The sequence below is a fragment of the Poromitra crassiceps genome (assembly GCF_964638095.1).
Source record: "Poromitra crassiceps genome assembly, chromosome: 22".
Lineage (NCBI taxonomy): Eukaryota > Metazoa > Chordata > Actinopteri > Beryciformes > Melamphaidae > Poromitra > Poromitra crassiceps.
This window is the reverse complement of record NC_139647.1, coordinates 14,105,563-14,123,819: the sequence shown is the minus strand read 5'-3', so window position 1 is coordinate 14,123,819 and position 18,257 is coordinate 14,105,563. Positions and strand designations below refer to the sequence as shown.

Below are 18,257 nucleotides of genomic sequence, written 5' to 3'. Positions count from 1 at the left end.
GAAAAAAGGTAGACTACACCACTGACCCTCCCTCCTCCCACCCTCCCTCGCTCCGGGGGAAAAATGGCGGCGATTGAGTGCCAGACAGTCTGAATGAAATTGAATGTAATGTTCCCAATTCTATGTATTAAATTCTAAAAAACTAACGGCAACATTTGGGAAGGCTAAGCCACAAAACTAGTTTGTTATAATCTAACATCATGCTTTCGATGGCGACGTTATGACGGTGACGATGACGGTAAGGACTCAAAAAGGTCTCCGCTGATATACACGGAGATCTCTGTTACAGGCAGGCTACGCCTCCTCCTGACCAGGCGTAAGAGTTACGCCTGGGCGTAGTGAAAAGAAGGTTAAGCCCTCTTGGTGCAACCGGCGTAGCTGTTAGGTCGTAAAGTTACGACCGGCGTAGCTTAAGACCAGTCGTAAGACCACTTGGTGCAACTGGCCCCAGGGGGTTAAGAGTTTCAGCTGAGGAAGAAACATATTTGCCACTTCTCTTACAGATCACACATTTACCCACCGATTGTGATCTTTTCACACAAATTATCTTGAGACATTTCCCCCCCATAGTTAAAAAAAAAAAAAAGAACTAAAAAAGAACAAAAGACAGAGACAAAAACACATGTGGGTTTGGCAGGGGTTTGGTTTCATTATGGCCAATTAGAGGAGCAGTGTAAAATCTTTCTGTATTGACTAGAAATTGTGTGTTGTGCATGCGGATGGTTGTGTGTGTGTGTGTGTGTGTGTGTGTGTGTGTGTGTGTGTGTGTGTGTGTGTACCGTAGTTATAGGGTAGAGAGGGTTCTGTATGGACAGCAGGAGGACTTTGTTGCCACTGTTGGGGTTGTCCGCGTTGGTTGGCCTGGTGATTCGCTTGGATGTGGAGTAGTTAAAATACGCCTGCTGCCCTGATAGATGGATGGATGAATGGATACAGAGATGTAAATCTTACCCATTTAAAACTAACCAATGAAAACAAATCAATCAATCAATCAATCAATCAAAATCAAAATCATTGGAGTTCAGCAGAGTGACATAAACGCGCTCTGGAAGAAGCGAGTGGTTCAGAAAGCAAAAGGTCTTATGGACCAACCTGACCATATCCTGTCCTCTAAATTTGCCCTCTTGCCGCTGGGACGGCGCTATCGGGCACCTTCCTGCAGAACAAACCGTTACTCCAAGTCCTTCATTCCCTCAGCCATTCGGCTGTTGAATGCAGAGAAGTAGAAAACTGCACTGACTGTATGCATGTAGTAGGCACTGAACCAATAACACTGTGTATCGTAGCATTTGCACTTTTTTCTGTATGCAAATTTTTTTACTTTTTATCTTACTTTTTATTTTTTTATTTTATTTATTTTTTATGTATTTCTAAAACCAACTGTTTACACATGCACCCTATGCACTTTACATGTGTATAAACAATGTTGCGTCCTGCACCCTTGCGGCTCAGATCCATGTACGCTGAGGGACACGAGGAACCAAATGCACTATCTCGGTTTTGATCACACTGAGCTCCTTTCCTATTTCCCTTCTTGTGTATGTATGTATTTTTGTATTTTGTGACCGAAATGAAATACAATATGTTTACTTGCAACGGTGATGAACTGTAGAAACTGAATTGCCCCCCGGGGATAAATAAAGTTTTCTCAACTCAACTCAACTCAACTCAACTCAATCATTCAATCAATCAATCAATCAATCCTCTACACACAATGAAAACCCTGTAATCAAACCTGCAATGTATACTGGCTCAGTGGCGCCGCAGGACACACAGCGGTCAGCGCTCTCCACCTCTGAGAACTCCACCAGGGCCTGCCGCTTGAATGGCATCATCATCACATAGCTGAACACAGAAGAAGCAGACATTTCAATTACGGTACATCACATTACATTACATTTCAAACACCTGGAAACTGGAAAAGTCACATCGAGTGGAAAGTCATGATGTAGTGAGACAGTTGGCGCAATTAGCTAAGTACCAGTTCCATGTCAGGAACGTGCCGGTAGAAGTATTTGCATTTAATGATAAAATAGTTTTGTTTTTTTTGCCCCTTGCCCCCCTCATTTCCTACAATACACAAACCCCATCCAGATGCATCTGCATCCATGCACATACATACAATCTCTATATGGAAGGCTCTTTTATGAACTATTCCCTAAAATGCACTAAAAAGTACCCTCTTACCTAATTTTTTTGTTCAATAGTCACTACAAATTATTCACCAGTTCTTATCGTTTGCTCACTAATCACTATTCTGCGAGTTAGTAGTTGCTATTGTCATTATACTACTTGTAGTTTCAATATATGAGTTTACTAGCCACTGTTAAATGATGAACAAAGTGAGCAACAAAGAAGTAGTGGCCATTTTTAGTCTCAACTGTATTTTAAGGAATAATTGATTGAAAAAAGCATGCCATAATCCAGGGGTTCCCAACCTTTTTTGGCTCGACACAAAAACACAAAAACCTAGGGACCCTAGACTAGGGCATTCACGACTAGTGAATTTTACTAGTCGACTAATCGTCCCTAAAGGTATTCGACTAGTCGACTAGTCGTTTTTTTTTTTTTTTTTTTTTAATCTTTAAGAAAGAACATGAGGTATTTACACGACATACATGAACTATCATATCCCATATCACATATCTTGGATTAATGTGTATCTTATGCAGTTTTGTTTTGTTGTGTTTTGATGTTCTTTGTGGGGTATATGTCAGGAGGCAGCAGGGTGTGTGTCTTGTTTGTCTCTCTCCCTATGTTCCCCCTCCCCTGAGTGTTTCTGTACAGTGGGTGGAGTTTCTGCACCTGGCACCTGGGCTCTGCAGCACGGCTGGCAGCAATCTTCTAATCATCAGACTCCTGCTTAAATACCCCGGCTCTTCCACCACTCGTCGTCAGATTGTTCAGTCCTACGCTACGTGGTAGCTATTCCCAGCGCTGAGCTTTAATCTCTTTTGAATATCTCTCGAAGTTTCCTCGTGTTTTCCTGTGGACTGTTTTTGACGCCTGCCTATCCTCCTGTGCTCAGGTCGTATGGTTCCTCTTCCTGCTGTCAGCTGTGAGCAGAGTCCCGGGTTTGTCTCCGTCTTCACCTGCTGTAACTCTCTGCCACTGCCTGCCGCTCACTCCAGCCATCTATTTCTCAATAAACTCTGTTAAACTTGGAGGCTGTCTCTGTGTCTGCTCTTGGGTCCAAAATCCTTAAACTGTAACAGGATATGGGATATGATAGTCAATGTATGTCGTGTAAATACCTCATGTTCTTTCTTAAAGATTAAAAAATGAAATAAAAAATAAAAAACGACTAGTCGACTACTAAGCACAGTGTCGACTAGTGGTTTTACTAGTCGACTAGTCTGTGAATGCCCTACCCTAGACATTCAAATTCTGGTACAACGTCGATATCATCAGTGACATTGTCAGTGATGTCACATGTATGGTTCTTTTTCCCCTCAGAATTCTGACTTTAAACTGAGAATTCTGACTTTAAAGCCCCAATAAGCATTTTTTTTTCACCTTAATATAACAGCTTTCTAGTCATTGGAGATGGTGCAGTGACTTATAACAGAGAGAATGTCGCCTCTATTGGTCAAGTAGGGAAGAAGCTGTGAGACTGCGCCGACAAAAGGAAGGCATCTAAAAGAAGTTCGGCTGGGTGCGTCGGTACAAAAGTACTTACAATAGAGGTCAAAGAGGATACCCGCACACCAGATATGACAGGGCTAAAAAAGCCACAGAGGAGGTCCAGAGGCTGAGATCAAGCAAAAAAAGACTTACCGTAAATTCCGGACTATAAGCCGCACCGGTGTATAAGCCGCACCTGCAAAGTTGACTATTTTTTTCTTATATAAGCCGCACCGGACTATAAGCCGCGGGTGTTTTAATGGTATATATATATTTTTTTTTGTGTGTTTTAATGTTTAATTACCATATGTAAGGGTTCATGCACAGAGGGGATTGTCGGGAAAGAGATGGCTGTTTGAGGAAGCTCCCATTTATTAACATTTCAACAAAACAACATAACACAACACCACCTGTGTTGTTTTTTACAGTGCACACAGTGTCATACAGTGTCATACAGTGTGGTGAAAAGAGGGCAAGAGAGGAAATTAAAACTTATTATAGTTATATAGGATTTATAGTTAGAAAGAGTGCTAAAAAAGAGTTTTTTTTTTTTTTTTTTTTTTGAAAAAATCCATAGATAAGCCGCACCGTTATATAAGCCGCAGGGGCCAAAAAAGGCCAAAAAATGGGAAAAAAGGTGCGGCTTATAGTCCGGAATTTACGGTACTTTATTTTACATGGTGCAGGACAAAACAGTGCAACAAAAGATAAAGTGGATTTAAAAGGCAGCAAACGTTTCAGTCGAGGACTATCATCAGTGCTAGTAGCACACTGCACACACAGTGGTGGTTATTGACTCACCATATGGCTCCAAACTTCTCCAGGGCATCCACCAGGTCAGCCTCCACCACAGCCTCACACAGACCCCTGACGTGGACCACAGGACTGGGAGAGATACGATGGGAGTCTTCCCCATTATCCTGCAACACACACCCACATCAACTATTCAAGTATGTGTATGTATATGATGTAATGTGAAGCATTTCCGGACAGAAAAACAGACAGACAGACAGACAGACAGACAGACCACCCACCGATCTACTATGAATCACCTCATTCAATGGAAAGGAATTGCATCAAAATTACAGCCCGACCGATACTGGATTTTGGAGGCCGATGCCGATACCGATATTAGGAAGTTAAAAAATTCCGATATCGATATATCGGACGATATTCTTATATTATATAATACACCATTATATTACACAATTCTTTTGCAATGATCCCTTAAATACAGTATCAAACACTTGACAAAGATATGACTGGACATGACTTGAGACATGTAATGTAGGGAGGATATTTTACAGCTCATCAATCAACTTTATTGTCCAAAATGCAATGAAACAGTAAACTGAACTGGGAATTTAATAATTATAAATAACTAGGAATACAAAAACAAAAAATAGAACAAATATAAAATATAACTTGAATTAAGAAAAAAGATCAAATATCAACGACATGACTTAAAAAATACAAAATAAAAAAATATCGGCATATCGGCCAACATATCGGCCGATACCGATATATCGGTTATCGGCCAATATCGGCCGATAATATCGGTGGACCGATATATCGGTCGGGCTCTAATCAAAATGCCCCCATTCTCTGGGGTGGAGTTGTACAATCTCTACAAGCCAGTTTCCCGGGGGTTGTAGAGATGACTTGCAAAACCTTTAACCTCTTTAAGCCAGTTGACATCTATCAAATGAGGGAGAGAGATGCACTGTGGCTCGGAACATGTGCATGCCTGCTGACAAATGCACCTGAAAAGATCTGGGATTCAGGATCAAGGAATGGGCTCAAATATGAAAACACCCTCAGACTCTTCAAGAAATGACGTTGATTTTATGGTCAAATTAATTCTGTACCGGGGCTTTGGGCTGCTTAAAATGAAGCCCTGTCACTTGAGTTGTTCAGTTTCTTCTAAAAGCAATCATTCAGCAGTGAAACAGAGTGGGAGTGGAGAGAGGGAAACGGGGGGGTGGAGGAGAGAAGTGTAAGTTTGAATAATTTAAGCAGCCATGACACCAGAACCAAAGATAGAAAAGGAAATCAGGCTGTAAACCCGGTGGGACGCTGACTGGACTCTTGCCATATTTAGCATGCAATGGAAACGCCATATAGGCTAGAATTACCCATGAACAGAAACAAAAGAAAGGTTTTATGTTACCACATTTAGTCTGCAAACACAAACATCCAATGTGGGTAATTAGGAGTTACTGTTATATACTCAGTCACTCAAGGATTCAAATTCTTCTATTGAATTATTTAAGTGCACAACACTGACTTTGTGTTTACCTCTGTCCTACTTTGAAGCCACGATGAGTAATTTATTTGAGTATATAAATTATGGATATGAAACTCTTTCCTACACGAGTTTGAGCTTCTTTAATGAGTCTACCCTGAAGAAAGCTCTAAGGTTTCGTACAAACTTACAGGCTTAAAAGGTTTCATCTTAGGAAAGCATTAGCGTTAGCATTAGCATTAGCTAATGCATTAGCTGAGTGCTTTTCAGCGTTGGAATTTAGCACGGGCCAGCAGCCAAATGGCTGTGAATTTGTGAAGTGGCCGGTGAACGTGATCAACCTACCAGCCACGGTGGCCGGTTAGCTGGTCTCCTCCTGCAACTCGAGTCTCGACCAATCAGAGGAAGGTTCGGACCACTCGGGTTGCAGCGTAGTTATGTATCTATGTACCTACTTAGAACTAAGGGTGGATTCAGACCGAATCAGGTGCTGCAGTGAAAAGGCCAGTCCAGCCCATCTACACTATAATGACAGGAGTGTCTGTCTCTCTCTGTCTCTCTCTCTGTCCTTCGCGTATCTCGAGAACCGTTGGTCGGATCGACTTCAAACCTTGGGAGTGCGCTAAGGGCAGGGGTGTCCAAACCTTTTTGAAAGGGGGCCAGATTATATAATATGAAAATGCTGGGAGGCCAGGTGCTTCTCGCATCATATGAGTTATAAAATTTTTTTTAATAAAAAATCACATATAATTGTACTTTGTGTACCATTTGAAAACAGTTCTGCATGTGCGGTACCTACCTGGTGCTTGTACAAACTGTATGATAGTGCTGTCATCGATAGGTGAAGGGAAAAGAATGCTAATTGAACTTGCTTGATTAACCAATACTGTGTGGAGGGCCACATATAGTATATTTTGAGAGACAAGCCGAGGGCCACTTAAAAATCTGTCCGCGGGCCACAATTGGCCCGGAGCCGGACTTTGGACATGCCTGGCTAAGGGGGACCTGACGGAGTGCAGTGCCCCATTTTCATGCAATTCGGCATAGCGCCACCTACTGGCAAAGAAATGCGGTTTATCTCAAGAACCGTTCGCCCGATCGACTTCAAATTTGGGGAGTGCGCTGATGGGAAGGCAACACAGTGTAGTGCCGAATTCCGTGCAATTCGGCACAGCGCCTCCTACTGGCAACACAAAAAGTTGTTTATCTAGAGAACCGTGCATCTGATTGACTTCAAAGTTGCGGAGTGCGCTTGGCTGGACTGCGGTGCCACATTAATGCAATTTGGACTTATGCATAGTCATACTGCCACCTACTGGCAACAAAAAGCGGTTTCTCGAGAACCATTCATCCGATCGACTTCAAACTTGCTGGGTGCATTGCTGGGAAGCCGAGAAATTCCAGTGGTAAACTTTGTGCAATTCAACCAATAAGATCACAGCTTTCACGTATCTCCAGGGGAGATGAGGGTTGACTTGAATGAACAGCTAGTCATCCCAGCATATATAGTTAGCACCCGGCTACGTCCGGACTTGTTACTGTGGTCTGAGGTAGAGAAGAGAGTTTATTTTATCGAACTCACAGTCCCGTGGGAAGATCGAGTTGAGGAGGCTTATGAGCGCAAGAAAGCTAGGTATGCTGAAATGGCAGCAGAGGCAGAGCAGCGAGGTTGGAGGGCTCGAGTGCGGCCTGTAGAGGTGGGCTGCCGTGGTTTTGTGGCAAAGTCCGTTATTGCCTTACTAACTGAGTTGGGCATTCGGGGACGGAGCCTGAAACTTGCGGTTAGCAACATGTCTCAGGCAGCAGAACGAGCAAGTGAATGGCTGTGGATAAGGAGGAAACATGCTAGCTGGGGAGCTCGCTAAGGTCAGATTGATTGTTGTTGGTCATGATTAACGGTCCGCATCAACAGGGCTGAATCATTGACGGTGGTGGTGTAGTTAGGGATTGTTTGTTGTTGGTCATGATTAACGGTCCGCATCAACAGGGCTGAATCATTGACAGTGGTGGTGTAGTTAGGGATTGTTTGTTGTTGGTCATGATTAACGGTCCGCATCAACAGGGCTGAATCATTGACAGTGGTGGTGTAGTCAGGAATGTCATACCGAACCGACCTGGATAGCTAGGCTTAGATAGTGAGGTAATATGCAGTTGTGCGGTGGTAGCATGGAGGGGGGTGTTTCCAGGACGCTGGATTACACCGTTAAGCCTTCTTGAGGTGTCGTGGGCCTAACTTAACGAAACGTCGGTGAAGGAAGGTGCCCACTTGAAAACCCCAATGACATGCTTCATACTGCTGTTGGCTAGGGTAGGTAACTGGTGATTTGTGTCTTGTTTATTAGTTTGTTAGCCTGTTAGCTTGTTTTATTCTGGATTGGGCTTCTAAATGTGTTTTTCCTCGGATTTTGGCACAAGGGATAGTAACATCTTGTCCTGTGTATTAATTAATACTAAAGCTAGCTTAGGCTAGTGACTGTTGTGAATAGTGCAGCTGACAACTAGGGAAAGACCTAGTGACAGCATGGAAAGACAGCTGACAGGAGGGATTAGACCCCATCGGGGCTGCAATGGGTTAGCTGCTCATTGTGGCAGTAGCCAAGGCCAATAGGCCATTGGTTACACCCAAACTTGCTACGAAACAGAATTATGAAAAAACACCCCTAGAGTCTGCGAGAGCGGGGGCGGAAGATGACTCACCTATGGTTGACACGGTTATTGACTCTGGAACGGACTTGACTATGAGTAGGGAAAACATGTCAGTGGAAGCCACTAGTTCAGATGTAGATGGAAAGAAGCGTCAGGTTTGCTTGTGTGGCTGGCAGAAGGTAACAACTTTGAGGGGCCTTAGAATCCATCAAGGCAGGAAGAGGTGCTTGGTAGAGGGAACACAGGGACCCCGCATTGATAATTATTTCTTAAGAAGTTTATCAAGTCAGTCGGGTGAAGTCCAGCGACAGGAAGTACCCCACAGCTCGCAGGACATCAGCACCCCTGATGTTGAGGCAGGTCCTAGCACCGAGGAAAGCAGAGAGGCCAGCCAGCCAAAAAGGGAGAAGATTAGCGGTCAGAAGCCTAGAGTTAAGTGGCCAGGTGCAGCGGAAAGTAGGAAGTGGGAAGATATCAATAGTGATTTGGTTAGGATGTTAGAGAAGCTTAAAGGAACTGCTGAGAGTAAGTTGGAGAAAATGGGAGATTGTATTTATGATTATGGTAAGGAAAGGTTTGGCGTCTTTGAGAAAAGGAAGAAACTAGAGGGTGAGGTAGTTAAATCTAGGCGCCAACAAGAGATAGATAGACTTATCCAGGAGAGAAGACAGCTTAAGAGGCAGTGGAGAAAAGCTACAGAGGTTGAGAAGGAAGGCATTGATTGCTTGCAGTCAGATGTGAGGGATCGGTTGGCAGTTTTAAGAAGAGCAGAGAGCATTAGGAAAAATAGGAAAAAGAAAGAGAGAGCTAGAATAGCATTCTATAAGGATCCATTTAGATTTGTGAAGTCATTGTTTAGTAAGGAAAAGAATGGTAGCCTTATGGTACCTAAGCAGAAGCTTGAGGAATATTTGGAGGAGGTTCACAAAGATAGGGAAAGGTTTAGAGAGATGACAGTCCCAGCTGATATTCCACCTATTGGTGAAATAGAGAGCCAGTGTGATGATAGCCCACCAAGGTGGAAAGAAGTTCAAGAAGTAGTGAGACGTGCAAGGGCCTCTTCAGCCCCGGGTCCTAATGGAGTCCCCTACCGGCTGTATAAGAGTGCTCCAGATGTGTTGCAGTTTCTATGGAAGCTGATGAAGGTAGTCTGGAAGAAGCAGGTTATTCCTAAGGCGTGGCGTAGAGCAGGGGGAATCTTCATTCCTAAAGAAAGGGACTCGTTAGAGATAAGTCAGTTTAGACCTATCAGTCTACTTAATGTTGAAGGGAAGGTTTTCTTTAGTGTTGTGGCACAGAGGCTGTCTAGTTATCTAGAAAAGAATAGGCTAATAGATACTTCGGTGCAAAAGGCTGGAATTCCCGGCTTCTCCGGGTGCTTAGAGCACACCAGCATGATCTGGCACCAAATCCAGTCAGCTAGGCGTGAGAAGAGAGACCTGCATGTAGTATTCTTGGACCTGGCTAATGCTTTCGGGTCAGTGCCGCATAGTCTGTTATGGGAGGCCTTTGATTTCTTTAGAGTGCCAGGTAGTATAAAGAGCTTAGTTAAAGCCTACTTCTTAGATATTCAACTCTGCTTTACCACAGCAGAGTACACTACAGCTTGGCAGCAGCTGGAGATAGGCATTATGGCAGGGTGTACAATTTCCCCATTAGCTTTTACCATGGCAATGGAGATCATTATTAGGGCTTCAAAATGGGTAGTGGGTGGAGAAAGGCTGCAGGGAGGGCTGCGGCTCCCTCCAATTAGGGCATACATGGATGACATGACGACTATGACGTCAACCGCTCCATGTACTAGCAGATTGTTGGATAAGTTAAATAGTAATCTGCAGTGGGCTAGAATGAAAGTGAAGCCAAGTAAGTCCAGGAGTATTTCAATCATTAAAGGGAGGGTAGTAGGTAAGAAGTTTGTTATAAATGATGAGGTGGTGCCTACAGTGTTAGAGAAACCAGTCAAGAGTTTGGGAAGATGGTATGATGCAAGTCTCAGTGATAAGGGACAGTTTGAGGAGGTGAGGCAGGAAATGATTCAAGGTATTTCAAGTATAGACAAGTCAGGGCTCCCAGGAAAGTTAAAGTTGTGGTGTTTGCAGTTTGGATTGTTGCCTCGGTTGATGTGGCCACTGACAGTGTATGAGGTTCCCCTTTCAAAGGTAGAAAAGCTAGAAAGGATGATTAACTCATTCATTAGAAAATGGCTCGGAGTCCCACCCTGCCTAAGCAGTGTAGCCTTATATGGGAAAGGCATATTGGAATTGCCATTATCTAGCCTGACAGAGGAGTTCAAGTGTGCTAAGGTTAGACTGGAAATGACTCTGACTCAGTCAAAGGATCCAGTGGTTAGGAGTGTAGCGCCCACAGTTAAAACAGGGAGGAAGTGGAACCCAAAGGAGGCAGTACAGCAAGCACAGTCAGCTCTTAGACACAGGGATATCATAGGTCAGGTGCAGCATGGGCGTGGAGGCTTAGGGTTGTGCATAGGGAAACCTGTGTGGAACAAGGCATCAGTAATAGAAAAGAGGAAGATGGTAGTTGAAGAAGTACATAGGCAAGAGGAGGCAGTAAGATGTACTAAGGCAGTGTCGCAGGCAAAGCAAGGACAGTGGGTGAACTGGGAGAGTGTAGAGAAGAGAAAGTTGAAGTGGAGAGAGTTGTGGAGCATGGAGGCCAGCAGAATTAGATTTATTCTAGGGGCTACTTATGATGTGCTGCCATCTCCCCAGAACTTAAATCAGTGGTTGGGCGAGGATGGTGCCTGCCCGTTGTGTTCTAGTGTATGTACATTGAGGCATATACTGTCAGGGTGTAAGGTCAGTCTCTCCCAGGGGCGATACACCTGGCGTCACAACCAGGTGTTGAAATGTTTGGCAGCTGCAGTTGAGGAAAAGCGGCTAGAAGTAAATTCTCTAGTTGCTAGCAAAGAGACTAGACAGATCAAATTTGTACGTGAGGGAGAAAAGATTAGACCAATTAAGGTCAGGCACAAGTTAGGGCAGCTAAGTGTAGGTGGAGCCTGGGAAATGAGGGTTGACTTGAATGAACAGCTAGTCATCCCAGCATATATAGTTAGCACCCGGCTACGTCCGGACTTGTTACTGTGGTCTGAGGTAGAGAAGAGAGTTTATTTTATCGAACTCACAGTCCCGTGGGAAGATCGAGTTGAGGAGGCTTATGAGCGCAAGAAAGCTAGGTATGCTGAAATGGCAGCAGAGGCAGAGCAGCGAGGTTGGAGGGCTCGAGTGCGGCCTGTAGAGGTGGGCTGCCGTGGTTTTGTGGCAAAGTCCGTTATTGCCTTACTAACTGAGTTGGGCATTCGGGGACGGAGCCTGAAACTTGCGGTTAGCAACATGTCTCAGGCAGCAGAACGAGCAAGTGAATGGCTGTGGATAAGGAGGAAACATGCTAGCTGGGGAGCTCGCTAAGGTCAGATTGATTGTTGTTGGTCATGATTAACGGTCCGCATCAACAGGGCTGAATCATTGACGGTGGTGGTGTAGTTAGGGATTGTTTGTTGTTGGTCATGATTAACGGTCCGCATCAACAGGGCTGAATCATTGACAGTGGTGGTGTAGTTAGGGATTGTTTGTTGTTGGTCATGATTAACGGTCCGCATCAACAGGGCTGAATCATTGACAGTGGTGGTGTAGTCAGGAATGTCATACCGAACCGACCTGGATAGCTAGGCTTAGATAGTGAGGTAATATGCAGTTGTGCGGTGGTAGCATGGAGGGGGGTGTTTCCAGGACGCTGGATTACACCGTTAAGCCTTCTTGAGGTGTCGTGGGCCTAACTTAACGAAACGTCGGTGAAGGAAGGTGCCCACTTGAAAACCCCAATGACATGCTTCATACTGCTGTTGGCTAGGGTAGGTAACTGGTGATTTGTGTCTTGTTTATTAGTTTGTTAGCCTGTTAGCTTGTTTTATTCTGGATTGGGCTTCTAAATGTGTTTTTCCTCGGATTTTGGCACAAGGGATAGTAACATCTTGTCCTGTGTATTAATTAAAACAGGACTGTCCGTCTGATCGACTTCTGTATGTCTGTCCTTCGCGTATCTCGTGTATATCTTTGTTGGATCGAGTTCAAACTTGGGGAGTGTGCTTAGGGGGAAGTAATGTACAGTGTGGTGGGAAGCGCCCACGGGGTGGTGCATGGGGGGAACGGGCACTGCACTAATTCATTTTAATGGGGGTAGTGAAGATGGAAGAGAGACTGATCTCCGCCAATAGCTGTTATTATAGCTATATATTATATATATATATATGTATATATATATATATATGTATATATATATATATATGTATATATATATATATATGTATATATATATATATATGTATATATATATATATATATATATATATATATATATATATATATATATCCTATATGACTGAATGATCATAGGACTATATTGGCAGGCAGCAATGTGTGTTTCTGTGCTTCGTTTGTTCGTTTCTAAATGATATGAGCCCCGTGTGTGTGTGTGTGTGTGTGTGTGTGTGTGTGTGTGTGGATAGCGACACACAAACGTGCCATTGCAAAATAGTGGTTGGGACAAAAAAGAGTGATGAATATATCCTTGATTTTTGTATGGTGATATTATCGTTCCCTAGTCAATAATATTGAGACTATCCTCCAAACCTCTCTCCATAGATGGAGAGCTGGGGACATGGAACTTGGAAGCAATGGCAACAGTGCCAACAGGCCTATATCTGTCAGAATGAGGTCCATTAGAGACAGCACAGAGTCTCTATGAACTGAATGTCATCCACAAAAATTATTTTACCGTAATGTAACAGCTTCCATCTCATCACATTAAATAATCACATTAAATAATAATAATAACATCATAATAATAACATCACATTAAATAATCGTGCTCTTCTCTCTGTGGTGGTTTATTAACACACACACACTTCATTGTTTCAAGTCAGTGTGATATGCTTCCACTGTGTGTGTGTGTGTGTGTGTGTGTGTGTCGAAGAGAAGAGAGTGTATGCCACAGTGAGCTCCTCTCCTCTTTTGTAGTCAAATCTCCCCACTTCTCCCAATTCTTCTTCTTCCTGTCATTTCCCATACACAGATACATCTCTTTCACTTTCCTCTCTCGATATCTCCTTCTCTCCTCTGTTATTCGTCCCTCCCCCATCTCCCTTCTTTCTTGTCCTCTTCTCTCACATTGACATTCCTTTTAGTCTATTTATAGAGCCCGATGTTTCATCGGAGTGTTTGGAGGGGAAAACCAGGCCAGGAGACCTGTAACTTTCCCCCGACTAGGCCAGTGGCTTTCTCTGTGTTGAACAACTAGTAATGCTGCACATTTGAAAATATGCATCTTCTGTACATGTTATCTACAGCTTAAAATTGTAAATGTTTTGTTTTGTTTTTACAGCCAGACTATTTTGAGCAAATGAACAAAAATACTCAATGCCTTATATGCTCATTTCCAGTTTTTATTGTCTAATACAATAACAAACTTATGTACGTTGCTTCCCAATGCGTAAAGGCTGCAATGCTTCCATCTTCCACGCCACAGTTTGTGGCCATCAAATGTTGCAACTTAAACCAGCATTAACTAAGACTTGTCGTTCGATTAAAAATAAAGGGAAATCAGCTCTTATACTAAACAGAACTTAATTGTGCTAACCCTAACCTGGCCTGGAAAACCGACAATCATCCCAACGTTCTACCAGGCTTTCTCCATTTGATCTTTGATTTGGTTGCGCCGTTGTTTCTGTGTTCACTGTTTTCCTCAAAACAAACCAGTCCGGTTCAACTGTCTGTCTGCCAAAGTGTTTGATGGCATAGGGACACACATCATAACCCTAGACTCAGCCCTCAGTCTTAATCCGTTTCACTCCTGTAAGACTGAGAATATTACTATTTAAATCTTTGCATAACGTTAGGTGGCGCTGTTGGAAGCCTTGCATCGGAGAACCAATCATGAGTGTTGTGGGCGGGCCTGCTTTCTGGGGGCAGTTCTCATGCAGAACCGGTGTCTCGCAAAACATCGTCGCATTTGCAGAGAAACATATTAATCACTTAGAAACAAACATAACCTGTTAATAGGACGTGTTTCATCCGGCCCCGGCGGCTAGAGGTCTTTCCCCCAGCGATAAACCCGACTCCCGAGGCTAACGTTACAGAGCCTGCTGATGACTTCACACAGTAACAAGCAGACCACTTCCGGGTAGGAAAAATGATTGTAAAATAAACCACAGCTATAAATTTTGTTTGGAGCATATCAGCTTCATGCTCTGTGTTAGGACTATGATAAATGGCATTGACGCTACCAAATAAAATTCGAATAATAAATGTAGGCGTGTCTGCTGCCGGCGGTTCTCGCCGGGCTCGGACAGACAGTTTCTGACAGTGAAATTCCCAGACGTTCGGTGGCGCAGCTCACCAAACGTCTGGGAGCCGAGACTATCATAACCCTGTCTGGACTCTGGACACTGGATAGCTCTCACTGAAAATGAATTGAAATGATGCAGATGGACAGACGCAACGGATCAATGTGGCCACAGCGCAACTGTTGGATGCAATGGATGCAGAGGAAACGTGTGATAAGATTGATAGCAGCACGCCTCAGAATCCAGACAGTGATCGGCAACATGTGCAACAAATACCGTGCATTTATCTGGCGTTGTTCACTCAAATCGCTAATACAACACCTGCCTACATTCACCCATTCAACAAGCTACCACACATCATGATCCATCAGCAGATTCATTTTCGCTGAGCACTGCATTTTCTCTCTGCAGTGATAAAGAGCTGTGTGTGTGTGTGTGTGTGTGTGTGTGTGTGTGTGTGTGTGTGTGTGTGTGTGTGTGTGTGTGTGTGTGTGTGTGTGTGTGTGTTGTTATAAGGTGTGTGAGAATGGCCTAATGGTCCTGTGGACTCCGACTCAAATGCTGAGTAATAATCTATTGCTCCTCCCTCTCTCTCTCTCTCTCTCTCTCTCTCTCTCTCTCTCTCTCTCTCTCTCTCTCTCTCTCTCACACACACAGAGCTGACGCCAGTACATGCGCTGAGCGTAGGGCATCAGAAACAGACGATTTTAGTTCAAATACCTGGGTATTCAGTGCACTTATTTATTAATGTATGCAAAAAAAATCACAAAAATCTAATTTATTTCGTTTTTCACTTTTTCACAATACAAGATTTCATTGATAACTGTAATCTACAGTTTGCTGACATCACGATTGCACTATCAAATTTCTACCCCATTTCAACCAATCGTATCACGACATGGCAGCTGTCAATCAATCTTTATTTCAGGATAATTTTCTCCTCCAAATGAAGGAGAAAATGGCGCCTAGTGCCTGTAACCTGGCAGAATTTCTAGCCCATAAACTAACTAATAACTTGGCCAATTGTATTTGTATGTAACATACAAAATGAAGCAAACGGTAATGTCTAAGAATACAAAGAAATGTAAGTGGCTCGTTAAAATCGCATTCCAGGATAACGTTAGTTAACGTAGTTAAGGCCGAATTCAGACCCCGGCCCCTCGGAGATTCCAGGCCGACAATAGGCACCAGACCATTGTGTTAATTTTGTCGACGAAAATATGACGAAACATGTTAGTCGACTACCTTTTTCCCCAAGACTAAGACGAGTCTAAAATGTTCAGACTTTTAGTTTGATTGACTAAGACGAGACTAAAATACTCAAACTCGACTAAAACTTGACTAAACAAAAAGAGGATGAGGTTGACTAAATATGATAGGGCTGCTGATGTAGGGTGGGTGAGGGATTTCGTGAGCTTGCACATGCTGTGTGCGCGTGTGCACACACATACATACTGTCACAAACATACTGTCACAAACCATGTTGAGCAACCCTAAGCTGAGGTTGAGCTAACCCTAACCCTAAAGCCATGTTGAGCAGCTAAAACTTAAACTGAGAAAAATATGTGCGTTTTGTACCTTTTTGTTGGGGAGGGGGATCAGTTAAGGAAAATGCACCAAATTTGCAACCCTAGTGTGTGTGTGTGTGTGTGTGTGTGTGTGTGTGTGTGTGTGTGTGTGTGTGTGTTATTTATAGCCCATGCTGACAGTAAGGATGCAGTGGGGATGTAGAATGTAGGCCAGACTTCACAGAGTTGTGACTGCAGTATGTTTCCAGCAGAGAGAGAGAGAGAGAGAGAGAGAGAGAGAGAGAGAGAGAGAGAGAGAGAGAGAGATACAGACAGACAGCGTTGTTAAAGGTTGGGAGTTTACTTTACATTTAATGGACTATACCGGTGTTTTGCATGCCCCCCCCCCTGATTTTTTTATCCCATTTTTATCCCCTATTAGTGCTAATTTTAATTTATTAATCCTGGTTGCTGCTCCACCCTCTGCCGATCTGGGGAGAGCCAAAACTGGCTCCATGCTTCCTCCGAGACATGGGCATTTAGCCAGCCACTTCTTTTCATCTGACAGAGGAAGCTTCACCGGTTAGGACATAGCACGTGGGAGGTTCACGCTATTCCAACCAGTTCCCCTCCCTCTGAACAGGCGCCCCTAACGACTGAGGCACCACATCAGCGACCAGGATATTGCATGTTTTGGTGTGTGGTTCCTATACGAAGGAAACCCCCAGGGGGCACGGGGAGAACATGCAAACTCCACACAGAAAGGCCCGTTTTTGACGACCCCGCCCGTAGGGGTGGGAATCGCTGAGTAGCTCACGATACGATATCGTCACGATACTTGGCCCTCGATAACGATATTATCACGATACAGCGATACTGCGATAATCGATATATTGGAAGACGATACATCACGATACCTGTGTAACTGAAGAGAAAAAAATACCCCTAAAAGGCAAGAAGCAGGTATTATGTATTTATTAGCAGAATTGACATGAACTCTCTCAGAGTTCACTCACTCACTCATACCATTTTCGATACCACGGAGGAAAAGTTACACATTAAGTCTTTTTATTATTATTATTAAAACAAGAAAACCTATATAACCTACCTACCTATATCATTTCTAAAAGTAGATATTAATGATCAAACATTTCCATTCATGTAGCCTACAGTATTTATGTTTTTGTTTAAACTACAAACATAAATAAACGTCAACTTGAAACTATGTTTGAACTACCACACACAGCATAATATTTTAGCCTGTTTATTTAAAAAAAAAAAAAAAAAAAAAAAAAAAAAAAAAAAAAAAATTTTTTAAATAAACATATCGATACTTGGTGCTAGTGTATCGATAACGTATCGCAAGTGGAAATATCGCGATACCGTGAGTATCGATATTTTGTCCCACCCCTACCCGCCCGGGCGGTGGGCACTCGAGGACATGCGGACGGGCACGCACTCCTTCAGCGCTCACAGCGTCCCAGGTGGGAATCAAACCCAGGACCTTCTAGCTGTGAGGCGACAGCGCTACCACTGTGCCACCGTGCCCCTAAGTGTTTTGCATGTTTGAGTCCATTTCCTCCTACACTACATTACTACCAACTAGTGCTGCATGCGATTAAGCATGATAAAATCATGGTTAAGCACGATCAAATCATGATTAATCATGATAAAATCGCAATCCCGATCTCATTCCTGAATGACACCGATTCTGCTGCATGCTCATACAGTAGCGCAGGAATGAGTCAGAAGTAGCAAATGGCCACCATGTGGGTTTGTGAGGGGAAAAGACTGGGATTTTAGAATAGGGATTTCTGTTAAATGCCTGAAATAAGGTATGTGGTTAACACAAGCACATGCTTATGGGAGTGGA

At 43.5% G+C, this 18,257-nt stretch overlaps 1 protein-coding gene across 1 annotated transcript in view; it reads right to left on the bottom strand.

The window, feature by feature from the left end:
* The window catches only part of hnrnpll (heterogeneous nuclear ribonucleoprotein L like), a 51,148-nt gene that overhangs the window by 25,067 nt on the left and 7,824 nt on the right, over window positions 1-18,257 (bottom strand). The window contains exons 2-4 of the mRNA XM_083658468.1: window positions 4,426-4,544; window positions 1,736-1,845; window positions 780-907 (exon numbers count right to left, since the gene is read on the bottom strand). Coding sequence (XP_083514594.1) covers window positions 780-907; window positions 1,736-1,845; window positions 4,426-4,544 — 357 coding nt within the window. The remainder of the gene's footprint in view (window positions 1-779; window positions 908-1,735; window positions 1,846-4,425; window positions 4,545-18,257) is intronic.